Genomic DNA, 18,710 nt, shown 5'->3' with positions numbered 1-18,710 from the left:
GTGTTGTTGTTTTTTAATGGGGGCAATAGTGTTACATTTGATCAATATAAAAGGGAATTGCCATATGATAGATGATACATATTTGATCGAAGCTGAATAATGCCTAGGTTGTTACAAATGTATCGGTATGTTTCTGTAAAATATAATTAACTAGACCGTTCCCTCCTGATCTGGCCTTTGCAGACATATAATATCCATTGTTAGAGCGGTTAGTCGACCATCTTGTCAATTATAATAGGTCATCTTTGATGAAGCGTAGGAGAGCCTGCATTTTGCGTGCGCAGCTTTGACGTCGAGCCAACGAATCCCAAGACTGGAGGACCCGGTTTGCCCTGTCGGCTTGCATTTGTGTGTGACTGGAAACATGTCGGCAAAGATTGTGCACACCGGAAGATCAATGAAATCTACCAAAACCTGAAGAACCAGAACAATTTCACAATTTAGAAGAATTTGACATAGTCCAGGACCCTTTTCCACGGTTGTGTTACCTCACTGACTCGCGTTTTAGCCTATTCAGTGGTAGAAGTATCCAAAACCAATGGTGGAAGTCGGAATAGTCTCGAAGTAGGCTAGGCCAAGAGGAGTGGAGAGTGAAGGGCTCGGCAGGTAGACGAGCGCTCGCTTTTGAGGAATGTTATCCGTACTCTCCTATGGAAGACTGGTTGCGAGGGCTGTCCTTGGCGGACTCTCTCAAACTGATGGTCGGGACTACAGCCTGGTCACAGCTAGTTGTGGGTTTGGGAAAGACTTTCGTAAGGGGATATTGAAGAAAGGGATGTGCTACGGGGATGACGCTTGTTTCATTGCCCGGCATAGGTCCGCCGATGTATTGGGTAAGTTTCACTTTAATATTCCAATAATCTTTTCGGTAAAGACATCGTTAAAAGTCTAGTCGTTCATTCATAAAACAAAAGCCACCGTGAAATGGGCAAGGCATTTTGGGGTATAATAGGCCTATAGCATTTTCCACATTTAACCTTCAATGTGTAGCCTAGCACGTGTCACAAAGACCAGGGGATATTCCCTACCGTTACCCCTTACCTGATTTAACCTCGTCTTAAGTTGTCACGGTGTTTTCCTACTACGGTAGACTACAGCTGTGGTCTGTAGGCCTACAAGCCACCGAGAAACATTTTGCCTGGGTTTACAACAAATGTATACTTTGTTGAAGAGTAATTGTAAAGACCTTTCACCTAGACGTATGGACAAGCCCTCTTTCCAGCGCTACTAGTGGCGAATGTGTGAACAGGTATTTCATAGCGTGACAAATGTGGAAGTCGCACGTTGATTGTGGCTATAAATTGTTAGCTTATGAATTGTTCCGCCATTCGATGCTAAGAACAATGGGGTTCGTTAGAGTTAAACAAAATGTATAATTCTGTTGTGACAGCCTATCGCTTCATTCATTAGCCTTAGCCGACTTTGTTGTTGATTTTACACACATTTCACACACGCTTAGGGGAACTCACTGTCCGGTGTTTTCTAAAGGTCAGAATGGTTGAACATGGAGGCAGCCATGTTTCCAGGACCAATTCACGTTTTACAGACTCATGAGGGGGAAGTGCATTGTCGTTTTACCATTTCATATAAAATATCCGCCCATATCATTATCAAGTTCTTATTTACTAGATGTCACACATTCAGAACGGTGCCTAAAATTAAAACAGGTTTGCACCACAGATATAATAAGACCTGGAGAATACGTCCAAGATGTCCGCCCGTTGTTTTCAAGGTAATCTACTCACGTTCGCATACGCCTATTCATGGACCTTCTATATCCGGGTTGCATCCGGTTTATACGGACCGATATCACATAGGGCACATTCGATTATGCTAAGCCAGAGAGCACTCTACTATGGCCCGTTAAGACAATGGGTGAGGGGGAAGGGGGCCATTCTCAAATCTAGCAATAATTTATGTGGCTCTGTGATTTTGTCAACAAGGCTGCATGGTACATCATCCAGAAACGTGCATCTCTTTTCTGTAAAATAAGTGTTTGAATTTCAATTGCCAAACATGCCTACATGGTCTCCCGGTGGGATTTATCAATCCACCACATAGATACACAAAGAAGGCAGGGCTTAATGTGACCACGCCCCCAAGTAGGGTACTGCCTTTACTCCTGTTGTTAAATTGCTTACTTTACTCATAATACAGCTGTTGTCAGGTTTATTTTTTTACTCATTATAAAAATAAAATACTTCCCAATTTTGATATCTAATTGCGACTCAATTACGGTCTTGTCTCATCGCTGAAACTCCCCAGTGGGTTTGTGAGAGGGGAAGGTAGGGTCATGTGTCCTCAGAAACATGGCCCGCCAAATCGCACTTCTTGACACCCACCCGCTTAACCCAGAAGCCACCAATGTGTCGGAGAAAACTTCGTTCAACTGATGAACCTAGAGCGCGATGAGCCAAGTAAAGCCCCCTGGCCAAACACTCCCCTAACTAGGACGACACTAGGCCATTTGTTCGCCGCTACTAATCATTCTATAAACCTTTTGGATATGCTTGGTTGTCATTTTTTTTCTTACTTCCATGTCGTCTTAATCAACAAACTAAATGTAAAATGTTAGCATGAACAGATACTGTTGCTTGGAATGTACGTCACGATTATCAGCCAAAGCTAAACCGAAATAAGTTTCATCAACTGCCCTGTTCAGAATGTGCAGAATTACATAACATCCTATCATGTGTAACAAATAACTGGCATTTTTATGGAATACTTTTCTATCTGTAACACTGTGTTGTACATCATTGAATATAGTTAGTGTTAGGCTAGTTCATAATTTTAGCTTGGTTTATGTTGCCTTGTTTTCTTGATAGGATGTAGGCCTAACTCTGCATCATGTTAAGGCAGTGAATGAGATGCCTTTCAAAAACTTGCCATATTTGACTGTGGTAGAAGCGCAGGATGAGTCATTGCAACAAGCCGTGCCGAAATAAAATGAAATGGTTGGATGTCGAGTGTAGCCTACTGACTTTCTCTACCAGCTGGAACCTTGGACCTGAAACATTACTGCAGCAGAGCCCTTCAGTATGCTCATTGTGTCTAGTGATAACACGGTCGGTAGTTTTTACATGGATAGCTTTAGTCTGCTCATGCTTTAGGGAAATACAGTGGTGCTCACATTGTCTACTGATTTCTCATGATGGACCACATCGGGTCAGGGGCTGAGGCTGAGCTGCTTTCCTCTGTGGCTAATTAACTGGTTATGGAGACAGGATCAAACACCCACAGAGACTGCTGGCTCTGGGCTTATGTATACTGTGTCCCACCTGGGTGCTATATTGCTTCTGTTTGGCTAACACAATCTGTTGGCGAGAAGGATTCTATCCTGGCCTCTGCTGAGCATTATAGACAGGCCTCCCTATACCCAGTGTAGTTTTAATGTCGATTAAGTTTTTAATCTCTTGGAAATGCCTTTTTTAAAAGGTTCAGGTTATTAATCAAACTACCAGGGTGTTTTCAAACACTACAGGAACATCTTTACTAATGCTGTAGAACTTTGTTCAGAAGCTGTATCCGAACCCATTGGATGCAGTGATCACAATATAGTGGCTATATCCAGGAAAGCCAAAGTTTTAACAGCTGGGCCTAAAATAGTGTGTAAGAGATGATACAAAACATTTTGCTGTGACTTATGTGAATGATGTTTAAAAATATTTGTTGGTCTGATGTGATTAATGAGGCGCATCCAGGCGCTGCACTTGATGAATTTATGAAATTGCTTCTTCCAATTATTTATAAACATGCACCTGTTAAGAAACTGACCATGGATTGATGAGAATTGAAAAACTGAATGGTTGAAAGAGATGGGGCAAAAGGAGTAGCTAATAAGTCTGGCTGTACATCTGACTGGTTTAATTTCTCAAGTTGCAGTAAGTATGACAACTCAACAAAAATAATAATAACATTTATTATGAAGCCAAGATTAATTATACACTGCCCAAAAAAATAAAGGGAACACTAAAATAACACATCCTAGATCTGAATGAATGAAATATTCTTATTAAATACTTCTTTCTTTACCTAGTTGAATGTGCTGACAAAATTATCAATGGAAATCAAATTTATCAACCCATGGAGGTCTGGATTTGGAGTCACACTCAAAATTAAAGTGGAAAACCACACTACAGGCTGATCCAACTTGATGTAATGTCCTTAAAACAAGTCAAAATGAGGCTCAGTAGTGTGTGTGGCCTCCACGTGCCGGTATGACCTCCCTACAACGCCTGGGTATGCTTCTGATGAGGTGGCGGATGGTCTCCTGAGGGATCTCCTCCCAGACCTGGACTAAAGCACCCGCCAACTCCTGGACAGTCTGTGGTGCGAGACATGATGTCCCAGATGTGCTCAATTGGATTCGTGTCTGGGGAATGGGCGGGCCAGTCCATAGCATCAATGCCTTCCTCTTGCAGGAACTGCTGACACACTCCAGCCACATGAGGTCGAGCATTGTCTTGTATTAGGAGGAACCCAGGGCCAACCGCACCAGCATATGGTCTCACAAGGGGTCTGAGGATATCTTCTCGGTACCTTATGGCTGTCAGGCTACCTCTGGCAAGCACATGGAGGGCTGTGCGGCACCCCAAAGAAATGCCACCCCACACCATGATTGACCCACTGCCAAACCGGTCATCCTGGAGGATGTTGCAGGCAGCAGAACATTCTCCATGGCGTCTCCAGACTGTCACATGAAAGCAGGTTCACACTGAGCACATCTGTGAAGAGCACAGGGCGTCAGTGGCGAATTTGCCAATCTTGGTGTTCTCTGGCAAATGCAAAACGTCCTGCACGGTGTTGGGCTGTAAACACAACCCCCACCTGTGGATGTCGGGCCCTCATACCACCCTCATGGAGTCTGTTTCTGACTGTTGGAGCAGACACATGCACATTTGTGGCCTGCTGGAGGTCAGTTTGCAGGGCTCTGGCAGTGCTCCTCCTTGCACAAAGGTGGGGGTAGCGGTCATAGCACATATTGCACTTTTACGTTCTTCTCCAACACTTTGTTTTTGCATTATTTAAACCAAATTGAACATGTTTCATTATCTACTTGAGGCTAAATTGATTGTATTTATGTATTATATTATTTAAGTTCAAATAAGTGTTAATTCAGTATCGTTGTAATTGTCATTATGACAAATGCATTTTTTTAATTGGCCGATTAATCTGCATCTGCTTTTTTGGTCCTCCAATAATCTGTATCGGCGTTGAAAAATCAGAATCGGTCGACCTCTAAAACATATAGATTCAGTGGTTGCAAAGATGGGGAGAGGTCTAGCCGTAATAAAGAGATGCTCTGCTTTTTTGACATCACACTCCGAAAAGCAAGATCTGCAGGCTCTAGTTTTGTCTATTCTCCAGTCATGTGGTCCAGTGCTGCAAGGAAAAACCTTGTTAAGCTGCAGCTGGCCCAGAACAGAGTAGCACGTTTTGCTCTTAATTGTAATCAGAGGGCTAATATTAATACTATGCATGCTAGTCTCTCTTGGCTAAGAGTCGAGGAGAGACTAACTGCATCACTTCATGTGTTGAAAATCCCAAATTGTTTGCATAGTAAACTTACACACAGCTCTGACACACACTTATCCCACCAGACATGCCACCAGGGGTCTTTTCATATTCCCCAAATCCAGAAGAAATTCAAGAAAACGAACAGTAATATATAGATGAAACTTCCTTCCATCTTATAATTGCTCAAATAAACAGCAAACCTGGTTTTTAAAAAACAGATAAAGCAACACCTCGTGGCACAATGCCTCTCTCCTATTTGACCTAGATGGTTTGTGTGTATGCATTGGTATATAGGCTATGTGTGCCTTTTTTAAATAAATGTATGTAGTTCTGTTCTTGTCTGATGTTTTGTGTGGACACCAGGAAGAGTAGCTGCTGCTTTTGCAATGACTAATGGGTAGAAATCTACATTCTCTACGAGGGCCCAGCGCAATCAAAAACTTTATCTTCCTGTGTTTTATACATATTTCCACGCTGAGGTTGGAATAATACTGTGTAATTGTACATTGATTTCAGCCTATTTTGGTGGGTTGGAATTTTTGACGTGTCTGGTGACATCATCAGGCGATTAAAATAGTTACTAGACCAATAAGAAAGTTTGAACCTCTGCCAATAACAGCTAGTTTTAAGTTTTCCTTTCCCAGTTTTCCTCTCCCAAAATGTTGCATTACAAAATGCTCTTGGCCAAGAAGCTATTATTGTTGTTATTATTATTATTATCGTTATTTTTTACCATTTGAATTGAAATATATATATATATAGTATGGTACTTGTTACCCAGAAATGATTTCATATTGAAATAAAAAAAAACAGCTGCATTAGACCTTTTTAACTACTGAATCATTGGTTTTTGTTTGGCATACGTTTTAAAGTGCATCATTCTGTTACTGTGGAATTGCCTGCATATTATCAAGGGGGTCACACAACTGTAAATCAATGCAGGGGCCCCTGATTTCACGTCCATCTCTCACTCTGAACTCATACACTCCTCCTTTGTCAGTGAGTTAACAACTGCATGGTCCATTTAATTTGGCTTATTTATCTTTCTTGCTGTAGTCCAAAGGGTTCACACACAGACAGTGATGTGAGTTGATGAGTAGTTTGGCTGGTCAGTGATAACCAGAGATCTCTTTAGTCTCTTGTCGCCATGCGACGGAACCGCGAACAACTGCAATTTACAATGACAAACCGCAATGCCCAGCCAGACAGCCAGGATGTGTGAAAGAGAGCGTGAAGGTGAGGTTTGCCCTCCAACCCCTTTGCGGGGGGTTGGCAACATTGATGGTAGAATATGACAACGATAATCATTCACTGTTCTGATCCTTATACACTTTTTTTCTTGTTCTGTGTTCTCAGGTGTGGCAGATGGTGTAGGTGGATGGAGGGACTACGGGGTGGACCCGTCCCAGTTCTCTGCCACCCTGATGAGGACGTGTGAGCGACTGGTGAAGGAGGGCCGTTTCACCCCCAGCAGCCCTGTGGGGATCCTCACGTCAGGCTACTACGAGCTCCTACAGAACAAAGTACCCCTGCTAGGTGAGCAAACACACGCTCTCACTCACTGACACACACACACACACACAATAATGCATGGGTGGGTCATACAGTATCTGCTGTATGATTGTTTATCTGTTGCCTGTGGGTATCCCTGCCCTCTCAGCTGCACTCCATCAATCCATCCAAAAATATAATGATACAAAGCTGAAATGCCTTCCCTCCTAAGCATTAGGGCTTGGAATTTCCAGGGATCTTACAACACAGTATTATCACAATACTTTAGTGATGATGTGCTGCCATTCTTACCATTCTATATGTACTGCTTTTTTTTCTCCATTTGTTTTTATATAGCGGTTTGTTGTTCCAAACATATATTGTTACCTATATGTCTGCGGCAGAGAGACGAGAGCACATGAGAAAATTAGTTTTGATCAGTCGTGGACATAAGTGCTGAAAACATATTGGCTCATAATTTTAAAAAGATTGAGAATAAGCTATAGGATGAGAAGTTTTGGCACAGGTACAGCCAATTAGCGCTAGTTAATGCTAGCTAGCAAAAGGCATATGTTTTTATTTTACACACACACACACACACATAGTGGGGAGAACAAGTATTTGATACACTGCCGATGTTGCAGGTTTTCCTACTTACAAGGCATGTAGAGGTCTAATTTTTATCATAGGTACACTTCAACTGTGAGAGACGGAATCTAAAACAAAAATCCAGAAAATCACATTTTATGATTTTTAAGTAATTAATTTGCATTTTATTGCATGAAATAAGTGTTTGATCACCTACCAACCAGTAAGAATTCTGGCTCTCACAGATCTGTTAGTTTTTCTTTTTAAAGAAGCCCTCCTGTTCTCCACTCATTACCTGTATAAAAGACACCTGTCCACACACTCAAACAGACTCTAACCTCTCCACAATGGCCAAGACCAGAGAGCTGTGTAAGGACATCAGGGTTAAATTGTAGACCTGCACAAGGCTGGGATGGGCTACAGGACAATAGGCAAGCAGCTTGGTGAGAAGGCAACAACTGTTGGTGCAATTATTAGAAAATGAAAGAAGTTCAAGATGACGGTCATTCACCCTTGGTCTTGGGCTCTATGCAAGATCTCACCTCGTGGGGCATCAATGATCATGGGGAAGGTGAGAGATCAGCCCAGAACTACACGGCAGGACCTGGTCAATGACCTGAAGAGAGCTGGGACCAGAGTCTCAAAGAAAACCATTAGTAACACACTACGCTGCCATGGATTAAAATCCTGCAGTGCACGCAAGGCCCCCCTGCTCAATCCAGCGCATGTCCAGGCCTGTCTGAAGTTTGCCAATGACCATCTAGATGATCCAGAGGAGGAATGGGAGAAGGTCTTGTGGTCTCATGAGACAAAAATAGAGCTTTTTGGTCTAAACTCCACTCGCAGTGTTTGGAGGGAGAAGAAGGATGAGTACAACCCCAAGAACACCATCCCAACCGTGAAGCATGGAGGTGGAAACATCATTCTTTGGGGATGCTTTTCTGCAAAGGGGACAGGACGACTACACCATATTGAGGGAAGGGTGGATGGGGCCTTATATCGTGAGATCTTGGCCAACAACCTCCTTCCTTCAGTAAGGGCATTGAAGATGGGTCGTGGCTGGGTCTTCCAGCATGACAACGACCTGAAACACACGGCCAGGGCAACTAAGGAGTGGCTCCGCAAGAAGCATCTCGAGGTCCTGGATTGGCCTAGCCAGTCTCCAGACCTGAACCCAATAGAAAATCTTTGGAGGGAGCTGAAAGTCTGTATTGCCCAGCGACAGCCTCGAAACCTGAAGGATCTGGAGACTGTCTGTATGGAGGAGTGGGCCAAAATCCCTGCTGCAGTGTGTGCAAACCTGGTCAAGAACTACAGGAAACGTATGATGTCTGTAATTGCAAACAGTTTTCTGTACCAAATATTAAGTTCTGCTTTTCTGATGTATCAAATACTTATGTCATGCAATAAAATGCAAATTAATTACTTAAAAATCATACAATGTGATTTTCTGGATTTTTGTTTTAGATTCCGTCTCTCACAGTTGAAGTGTACATACATTTGATAAAAAATTAGACCTCTACATGCTTTGTAAGTAGAAAAACCTGCAAAATCAGCAGTGTATCAAATACTTGTTCTCCCCACTGTATATATATGTATATATTTCTCACACATACAGTACCAGTCAAAGGTTAGACACACCTACTCATTCAATTACTAGGTGTTCTAAAACTTTTGACTGGGGGGTGAATGTGTTTTTTTTTAATGTATATATTTTTTTTTTTACGAATCAATACTTGGAGTCAGTATCAATATAATATCATCCAAAATGATATTGTGATATGTGACTGTATTGATTCCTCCCCCCATCAGTACCAATAATCGATTTTAAAAAAGTAAAATAAAAAAGCTTGTGTACAATAAAATGTGGTGATATGCCGTATTATATCCAAATAACAGTGATGTAATAATCATATAATTGAAATGGTGCTGTCCTTCAGTCTGCAACCACCAAGGTCCAACTCCACTGAAGACATTGGGACAGACATTTGGCCAAGTCCCTACTCCCTCATCCCCCTCCACGTGACCATTTCACCCCTTTACAGAGCACCTAAAAGGTCATTGGAAGGAGCAGTAACAGACACTGCTCATGGGTCCACCTGTTTTTTTACGGCACTGGCATGTGACAGACTGAGGACACATTTGAACTGAGACCCAACACCACAGGCAAGGCTACTTGCACACAGAGCCACCACTATCCACCAAGTCACACAATGTTTGTCTATCAACAGTGACCCGCTTCTTTTTTTGGGATAGGTGGAGAGCAGCTAAAGGTCTGTGTTTGACTGTACCTTCAAGGTCAGGGGCAGTCTAGGAGCTGAAGCCGGGGGAACATGGCAGTTGTTTTTGGTCTCTGTGCCAGGCTGACTGGTCCAACATTATCTCACGTATGCCTTGCTCACAAGGAGAAAGGATATCAAGTGATGGCCAACCACCATGTTTTTCTATTCCCTCTCTCTCTTCTCCCCTCTCTTCCCCAGGGAGCAGCACAGCCTGTATTGTGGTTTTGGACCGACGGAGCCATCAACTGCACACGTGTAATCTAGGTGACTCTGGTTTCCTGGTGGTGCGAGGGGGAGAAGTGGTGCACCGCTCGGACGAACAGCAGCACTACTTCAACACCCCTTTTCAGCTGTCCATCGCTCCCCCAGGGGCAGAGGGAGTGGTACTCAGTGACAGGTCAGTCCACCGCCCTCACTTCTCTGACCCTCCACCTGGTCTCAAATGACCATTTCTGTTGAGAAAACTGTCTTTAGACCAGGGGTGTCAAAAATACAGCCACATTTGACTTATGTTTTTTAAATGTTATATTTGAACGGTTATTACGGTGACCAGGGTCATTTGGCTGACCAATAACAGTCATCCAAAATTCCATGAGTCACAGCCCTACTCACCTTACCCCTTTCCACTGGGCTTGTTCTTTTTCTCTCTCCAAGAATCTCGGAAGAGGCACTTTTGAGCTCCATGTTTCTCAATTTTAAAGGAGACCTTTCATGTTTTATATTGCAGTCCGCACTTTGCATTAACACGCACACTTACACGTTGCCACTATTCATGCTCCCATGCATACAACTCGGCAAACTCGCACACACCGACTCACATTCACTCTTTCTGGCATGGAGGGGGTTTAATAGGGTGAAACTGTTGTTTCAGGAGGAGATACAGTATCTGACTGACGAAGCGTTGTTATAGTCTCATCTGGTCAAATAAAATGTTCAGGTCATTGAGTTAGAATTTTCCAGGCAGCCTGTTGACTCAAACTGTCCTCATTGACGCCAAGTCCCAGGACTGCCAGGTCAGCTGAGACTGTTATTGTAAAACGACAGTCTTGGTGGAATCAGAGGGTACCGCCAGCTCCCACAAAATATACCTGATAACCTTACTGGAAGCAAGTGAGCATTCTGGGAGGGTGCGGCTGGAGCAGTGACTGTTCCACTGTGTTCCAGGAGAAATCGAGTGTCTTATTACCCAGCCATCAGCTGTCCCTCTGGCGCACAGTCACTTTTGACCTGCTTCCTCCTGATCCTATTTCTGTTTGTGAGGAGCACTATTACTGTCTGGTAGCAGCTTTCTAGTGCCCTCTAGCTGGTCCACACTGACAGTCCTGTCCTGTCTGTTTTCTTCACCAGCCCTGAGGCCGCTGACAGCTCCTCCTTCGACGTCCAGCTGGGTGACATCATCCTGACTGCCTCAGATGGCCTCTTCGACAACATGCCCGACTACATGATCCTGCAAGCGCTCAAAAAGCTCAAGGTAACACATCACAGTACCTCATAACTGCTGGCACACACTCTTATATCTACACATTCACTTTAGTAAATACCTGAACACATTTCTCTGGTCCTAATGCTAATGTTTGTATTTCTCAGAGTACCAACTATGACAGTATCCAGCAGACCGCACAGAGCATTGCAAAGCAAGCCCATGAACTGGCCTATGACCCCAACTACATGTCCCCTTTCGCTCAGTTTGCCTGTGACAATGGTCTGAATGTAAGAGGTACGTATCAGGCTAATAACACCTCCAGCACCACTATTTTATGTCCACTGTCAGTTTGAAGATTGGGCCATTCAACGTAGACTTTAAACTCTGGAAAGCCGATTTAATACGTTCTCTTTTGTCTTGTGTCCTGCAGGGGGGAAGCCTGATGACATCACGGTGCTGCTGTCCATTGTGGCAGAATACACAGACTAAGTGTGTGTGTGATGTTTATTGGAACTGTTCACTTCCTTCCCTCTCAGTCTTCCACCTGGCTCCTTCTCAAATGCATTGCTTCCTGTTGGACAGACTGGGTAGCCCCCCCATTCCTTCACTGACGTTTCTGTCTCACAGCCACAAAATAGAACACACACTCCTCACCACAGAATTGGACTCCATCTCTATTCTTCCGTTTTGTTTTGGGACTGTAGTGAGGAGGCAGGCTGTAAGGACTTTCTCATGTTGATCGTGATGCAGAACGGCACGTTGGTTCCCCACATTCAGACTACGACTGAATGGCAGTCCTGAGTGTAGGCAAGTTTGCTTTTACAGGGAGTTGTGGTCGGTAGCCCTGAAACAAGCAGTGGTGTTATAAATCCAATAAGCCATGCTTTGGAGTTGTTGGGGAGATGTGGTTGTGTTGCCTATACATTATGATTGTCTGTCTGTGTTGTAGCTGTGTGACTATCTGTTCCAAGTCGTCTGTGTGTGTGGATGAATTGTAAGACTGTGGAATTGAGAGGGACTGGGTTGTTGCGGGGTTTAAAGAGGTTACAGTGACTTGTGATCAGAAAGGATGTAGATCAGCGCGTCAGGGTCTTGGATTAGGATAAAGGGGTAACTGGCCAGTATAATGTACTAGCTTCACGAGCAGAGATCTCTCCAGAGTGCCACCTATAGGCTAGTCTGAACTGTTCTGCTGGTGCGCACATCCTCATGGGTTTGTAAATATTGTGTGTCATGTAAACAAGGCAGAGAGTGTCTTCACTTTGTCACTGATGAGGTTATTTTGCTGTTGTGCCAGATGTGTACACAAGCATTCACACTCTATGAAGGGTTGAACCTTGAAGTAAATACTCTCAATCACTCCCTTCCATGGGCCGAAAGAACCACGATGTTGACGTGTTCATACCATGATCATGTTTGACTTGGTAGCAGCGTGTCAGGGCCATGAAATGATTGTGTGTAAGAAGTGGGTATAGGTTCATGTTTGAATGTCTGTTATTGATATGTGTTAACTTGCGATGCTAATGGTAGCATCTAGGAATGCTTTCAACCGAAACACTAGGTCAGGTATGAATTATTAAACAAAGTTTTATTTTTATAACTTAATGTTATTAGTTTGATAGCCATTGATGTGACAGTTGAAATATCATCCAACATATGGATTTACCCTGTGATTCTTTTGTGAAGCTATATTTTTGCTCCATGGATGGCAAATGAGAATCATGCCATCTTATTATTAAACAAGAATCAGTCTTTGTGTGGTGGGTGTCATCTCAAAATAGTTTTTGTTCTGTCTCCCAATAACAATTTACCTGCTGCTTTTATTTTGTCAATTAAATGTTTAATACTGTATTTATGTGTGTGTGTGTGTGTGTGTGTGTGTGCAATTTCATGAAAGCTAAAAGTTGATCATCCTGTTCTGTTCTTAGCATGCTTTTGTTTCTTCTTCATAATAGCAGAATACACACCTGTCTGCATTGTTAGCCAATGTTTGCCAATGTTATGGAGCCAGCGCACCAAAGAGAAACTTATTTTCTTTCATGTTTTCATTTGGGTTTGGAGAAATATCTGCACCTATACTGTAACATAAAATGTATTTTAAAATTGAGAGCATATCAGTTTGACAGTTAAACTGTCATTCTGCTTGTGGAGAACGATGGCCACTCGTAATTGTTGGTGCAAAACAGAAGACCACTTAGGTGTCTTAGTTGTGCCTAAAATTCAATGTGACCAGAACGGGTTTGATCGTGTGTGTGTGTGTGGCTCTATTTATGGGACTGGTATTATATGAGAAACAAACAACAATGCAGGTTTTTGAATCCTTAAAGAAACCAAAGATGGAAAGCCATAGCTTCACAAGCATGACCAGGGTACAGCTTCTTATCTAAACCCTTCAGTCAGGCTAACAGTGTAGTGGAGACCAATGTTGTCACTATTGATCTTGCTCATTTCAGCATACAAATAATTGAAAAGAACATCAATTGTTACATTTGTGGAGTAAATACTATTTAAATTTGTTTAAACTATTTTTTTCGGGAGCCTTAGACTTAATTTCATGAATTTCATCTGTCCTATGCATTCTGTCTTTGCATGACAAGCTGTCCTTGTCCAAGCTATTTATACTATTGGAATTTGCTTACCTGCAAATGTGCCCCTGTCTCACACAGCTTGCCTCGCCTCCAAATGTCTATCTGATTTGCTCACCTTCATTTAAAAGTTGTCTTGCAAACACTTAAACATGCAATTTTAGTAACCCAACACAACTCGTTTTTTTACTCTTTCTGACAGTGAGGGATCATTATGTGTTGATGAATAATTAGCTTAATATCTGATTTTGAGATGAAGTTCTCTATGGTTTAAGGACACTTTTCTATTACATGTGCTGAACCAGGAAGCGCGGGGCGGGTTGTAGTGCTGTTTATTGATAATGGTGAGGACCGATTCCGCCTTAACAAATTGATATTTTACCGTCCTATCAAGAGGCCTTGTCTGGTAGTGCAAGCCAGTCTCGTTTCCACTTGTATGTTGCTCAGTGTTCAATTATGTCCTGCTTTTTCTGTCCATGCTCAGTTTTTCAGTGACGCTTCTGCAGTCAAGACAAGTTTATTTATTTATTTATTTTGTTCTCTAGCAAGCAATGTTTCAGTATGAAAGCTACATGTGTGTTAAGTGTAATAATGCAGAACTAGTTTCTGTAAATGTGTTTTCAAAGTTGTAAAATATTCAAATAAAGAATCTAGTATTTGTACTAAAATACATGTTTGTGAGTATGCTTTATGAGTAGATGCTAAAACCAGTTTCCCACAAAACCTAGTTATACAGGCGCACGTTCCCTGTGTTTACCAGTATGAGACAGTCATGAGATTGTACACTGCTGTTGATTGCAGCATTCCATGTGATGGCATTGCCTGTAACACATTTCACTGGCAGTGTGAAACTGCCCAGCCTGCAGATTAACCTCCACTCGTGAGGTCCGCTCTATGAGTCTGAGCTATTTTAGGCCTGTCTTGATTGGTAAGGGCTTAATGAGTTTGCCTTACTGTCATGGTCAAATGCTGGTCCCCCTTTCAACCCATCGGGGCTAGCATGCTGGCAACCCCTTGCAATATCCTGGAACACCTCCCAAGCATTCATCAAAGGATTTTGGCATAGTGTAAGAGCTAACCCGACCCTCAATTGTGTGACGATCTCCCTTTACGTGGAAGACGGCCTACCAAAGCCACTGGTCCAGATTAGTCACAATTTTATTTTTATTTTGTCACATAATTGCAAGAAAGACCATCCACTATCCCCTCTCTGTCATTGTCTTGCGCATCCCTTTTTTGTAATCCTATTTTCTACCATGTCCTTCTTTTTCTCAGTTAATCTCTCTCTTCCTCTCTCTTTCACTCACTCTCGCTGTCATTTTCCACACGTGTCAGACAATATGGCATATGAGCCTGTGTGACCTTGGAACACACTAGTGTGTCACCACCAAAACAGGCCCATATCTACAGGCTATGTATTGAATATAGATGCCAAACCTATTTCCATATCCACCCACATAATGAACATTGCTGCCAGTGGAGGCTGAGCATGAAAGGAGTGCCCTTAAACCACGAGATGGACATGTGCTAGCCAACCTATTGTATTTGTGCCAGTGCCATCTCATGGGTTTTGTCTCCTGCACAATACTAAAGACAGACTTCTCAAAATAGAGCCAATCTCATAAGTGAAATGTGTATAATCTAAACTGGGACAGTGTCCAGGATGATTAGTGATGTTCTAGCCAGACAGCCATGAGCACTAGGAGTGATTTATTAATATTATCGATCAATTATTAGCTTTATTTATGAATAAAATAAATTTTCATTATTTTATTCCATCAGGCATTATCAAATACATTTTTTGCAATAATTAACCTTGAAGGAGTATCCCATATTTGTCCAAGAAGGCTTTAGTTGATATCAGGTCAGCTATTTGCACATGCACAGAAGAGGTTGAAAAATGCTTTGGAGTCTATTGCACCTGTCAGACTCCAGTCACCCAAGTCATAGACTGTTTTCTCTGCTACCGCACAGCAAGCGGTACAGGAGTGCGAAGTCTAGGACCAAAAGGCTCCTTAACAGCTTCTACCCCCAAGCCATAAGACTGCTGAACAATTAACCAAATGACCACAGCATTATTTACATTTTTTTTGCGTAAGGGAGACGACATATACTTTGGCAAACCTGGGCTAAACAGTTTCCCCTACCACCTGCACCAGTCATTTTGGAAGGATTGAAGCCAGACCACAATTGAGAGTTATCCAATGAGTTTGTTATAATTACATTTCTGTGGAACCATTTACCCCAGTGGCCTCAATGAAGTATATTATTTTACTTTTAGCCCATCTCTTGGAGCAGTACTTTGGGACATTTAGCTAGCTAAATGCATTGGTAGGTGGCAACAAATATAAGTTAAGAGCATGGTAGTTAAAGAACAAAACAGCTGACGCAGCAGTTGAGATTTATGGGCACGTTTCGGGTGATCTTTGTTTTAGTCTAGCTGTGCAGAAGATCGCACAACCTCAGGACAAGTGTTTAGCCTGTCCGGAACCACATCCATATGATATGCACACATCACATGCAGAATCATTCTTTACCATATTGATGTGGTTTCCGAGAACTAAATGTATCCAATCTTTTTCATACTTTCCAAAATAAGAAACGAGCCCGAATGAGGTCTTCGCCTCCATGACAGTCAGCTGACGCTAGCAGCTCTGAAACATCCTCCGAAGATATTTACCACTAACCCTAGATCAGTGTAATTTACAATGAGAGCAAATGAAATATATTGGGCAGAACAAGCGAGAAGGTGACTAAAGCCAAGCTAGCGAGATCTTATTGGCCGTTGTAGCATGTATTAACGCGTTAAGTCTATAAACTTACTACACTGTGTTTGTAACAGATTTTAGTTTTGGGAACAGAAAAAGGTATTGAGATCAGATGTTTCATCGATGAGAATATGAGCAGAATGTCAGCCCAGTTTCACCTAGTTCAATCCTCCCCCACTATCCGCGACTGGACTTCTTCTGACATTCTGACATATTTGGTGGTGAGAAGATGTTCTAAAAGGATGCTTCAGCTTTATAGCCCTGTGACGCTTTCTGGTACACAGGTGAATTGCTGGCAATGGTTGTTGACTTGGGTTGATCAGAGCTCCAGTATCAATCATTGATAAACAAACAAGCTAACTTTACTCGGTGTGGAGGTGGTTCGGCAAGTGGAGGTGGTTCGGCAAGGCTGTGGTATGAGATGGTAGGAGATAGTGATGGGGAAGAAAGTGAATCAAGTATGGAGCATAGCGGTACAAATAAAAGGTGGAGTAGGAAAGAGAAAATGAAAGCAGGAGAGAAAGGGGTTTATGGAGGCAGAGAGAAGACAGAAAATGAAGTTTGAGGAGAGAAACATTGTTTCCAAATGCTAGTGGCAGTTCAGGGGTAGAGAGTGCAGAGGAAGTGCGAGATAAGTTGCGAGGGGAGCACCAAGGTGAGGAGGTGCATAATAAAGTGATTCTGAAGTTTAGGGAGGAAGGGGGAGTTGGGGCGATGAGTCCTATAAGGTTGCTGGCTGTGATAAAAGAGTTGATTGGGGGAGTTGTCAATGATGAAGTGTTAAGAGATGGGACCATGTGGGCATTAATGTGGGAATTTAGATTCTCTGTCGAGAAAACTCAGACAGTGTCCTTTCCCAGGAGGAAGGTGGGAGATGAGGTATGCTTGAGGTTATATGGGAGAAACTTGGAGAGGGTGGGGTCCTTCAGGATCCTTGGGGTATACTTTGACACCAGACTGACCTGGGCAGAACACATTGAGGGCGTGGTGGGAAAGTGTATGAAGGTGCTAAATGTGTTGCTCTGTCTGACGGGGAAGGAGTGGGGAGCTGGGCCTTCTTCATTGAGGACCATGTATGTTGCATTGATCCAATCTGTAATAGACTATGGCCATATAGTGTATGGTTCGGCAGCCCGCATCTCATTGGAAAGGCTAGATGTCATACAGGGACAAGGACTCAGAATATGTAGTGGGTCATTTCAGACCTCCCCAGTGGTTGAACTACGGGTGCAGATGGGGGATATGCCATTGCATAAAGACAGCAGCTGGCATGAAATATTGGGTCAACCTACAGGGACATGGGGTGTCTCATCCTGCGAAAGGGATTTTACAAGCATGCCGGGAACATCAGCGAGGACAGAACACAAGCTATGGGTGGGTAGGTAATACTTAGGTGAAGAAGATGGGACTGTATGGAAGGGAGTTTAGTCCAACGGTAGCTATTCCTATAAATCCACCATGGCTTCTACCGCCTCCAGTAGTTGATCTAGAAGTGTTGGAGAGACTACAGACAGATAGGAAGGGTGTTGATCCATCTGATTTGTTTAAGAGATGTATGGATACTGTGTATCAGGATTTTGTGGCTATTTACACAGATGGTTCAAAAGATCCAAGGACAGGATGCACAGGGTCAGCATTTGTAGTGCAGGAATGTGGGATGTCAGTCAGGACACGTATTACAGATCATTTGGCTGTATACAGTGCCTTCGGAACCCCTTCGGACCCCTTGACTTATTCCACATTTTGTTAGGGTACAGGCTTATTCAAACATTTATTAAACTGTTTTTTTACCCTCATCAATCTACACACAATACCCCATAATGACAGGGCAAAAACAGGTTTTTAGAAATGTTTGCTAATTTATAAAAAATGCTAAACTGAATTATCACATTTCCATAAGTATTCAGACCCTTGGTGTCCACATCAGTACTTTGTTGAAGCACCTTTGGCAGCCCTCGAGTCTTCTTGTGTATGACGCGACACCTGTGTTTGGGTAGTTTCTCAAATTCTTCTCTGTAGATCCTCTCAAACTCTGTCAGGTTGGATGGAGAGTGTT

At 42.8% G+C, this 18,710-nt stretch overlaps 1 protein-coding gene across 3 annotated transcripts in view; it reads left to right on the top strand.

The window, feature by feature from the left end:
• The window catches only part of LOC124007030 (protein phosphatase PTC7 homolog), a 41,071-nt gene continuing 22,361 nt past the window's right edge, over positions 1-18,710 (top strand). Inside the window, exons 1-6 of one of the 3 annotated variants that reach the window (XR_006833861.1) lie at positions 1-833; positions 6,874-7,053; positions 10,077-10,275; positions 11,226-11,349; positions 11,466-11,595; positions 11,732-13,175. Coding sequence is in view for 2 of the 3 variants with exons in the window: in XM_046317278.1 (XP_046173234.1) it covers positions 632-833; positions 6,874-7,053; positions 10,077-10,275; positions 11,226-11,349; positions 11,466-11,595; positions 11,732-11,790 (894 nt within the window). In the remaining variant the exon portion in view is untranslated. Of the gene's footprint in view, positions 834-6,415; positions 6,754-6,873; positions 7,054-10,076; positions 10,276-11,225; positions 11,350-11,465; positions 11,596-11,731; positions 14,555-18,710 lie in introns of those variants that run through there. The other 2 variants (XM_046317278.1, XM_046317279.1) reach the window with 2 other exon arrangements.

This window comes from Oncorhynchus gorbuscha, linkage group LG20 (genome assembly GCF_021184085.1).
Source record: "Oncorhynchus gorbuscha isolate QuinsamMale2020 ecotype Even-year linkage group LG20, OgorEven_v1.0, whole genome shotgun sequence".
In the NCBI taxonomy this organism is placed as follows: domain Eukaryota; kingdom Metazoa; phylum Chordata; class Actinopteri; order Salmoniformes; family Salmonidae; genus Oncorhynchus; species Oncorhynchus gorbuscha.
Note: the sequence above shows the minus strand (reverse complement) of the source record. Positions and strands in the feature narration are given on the sequence as shown.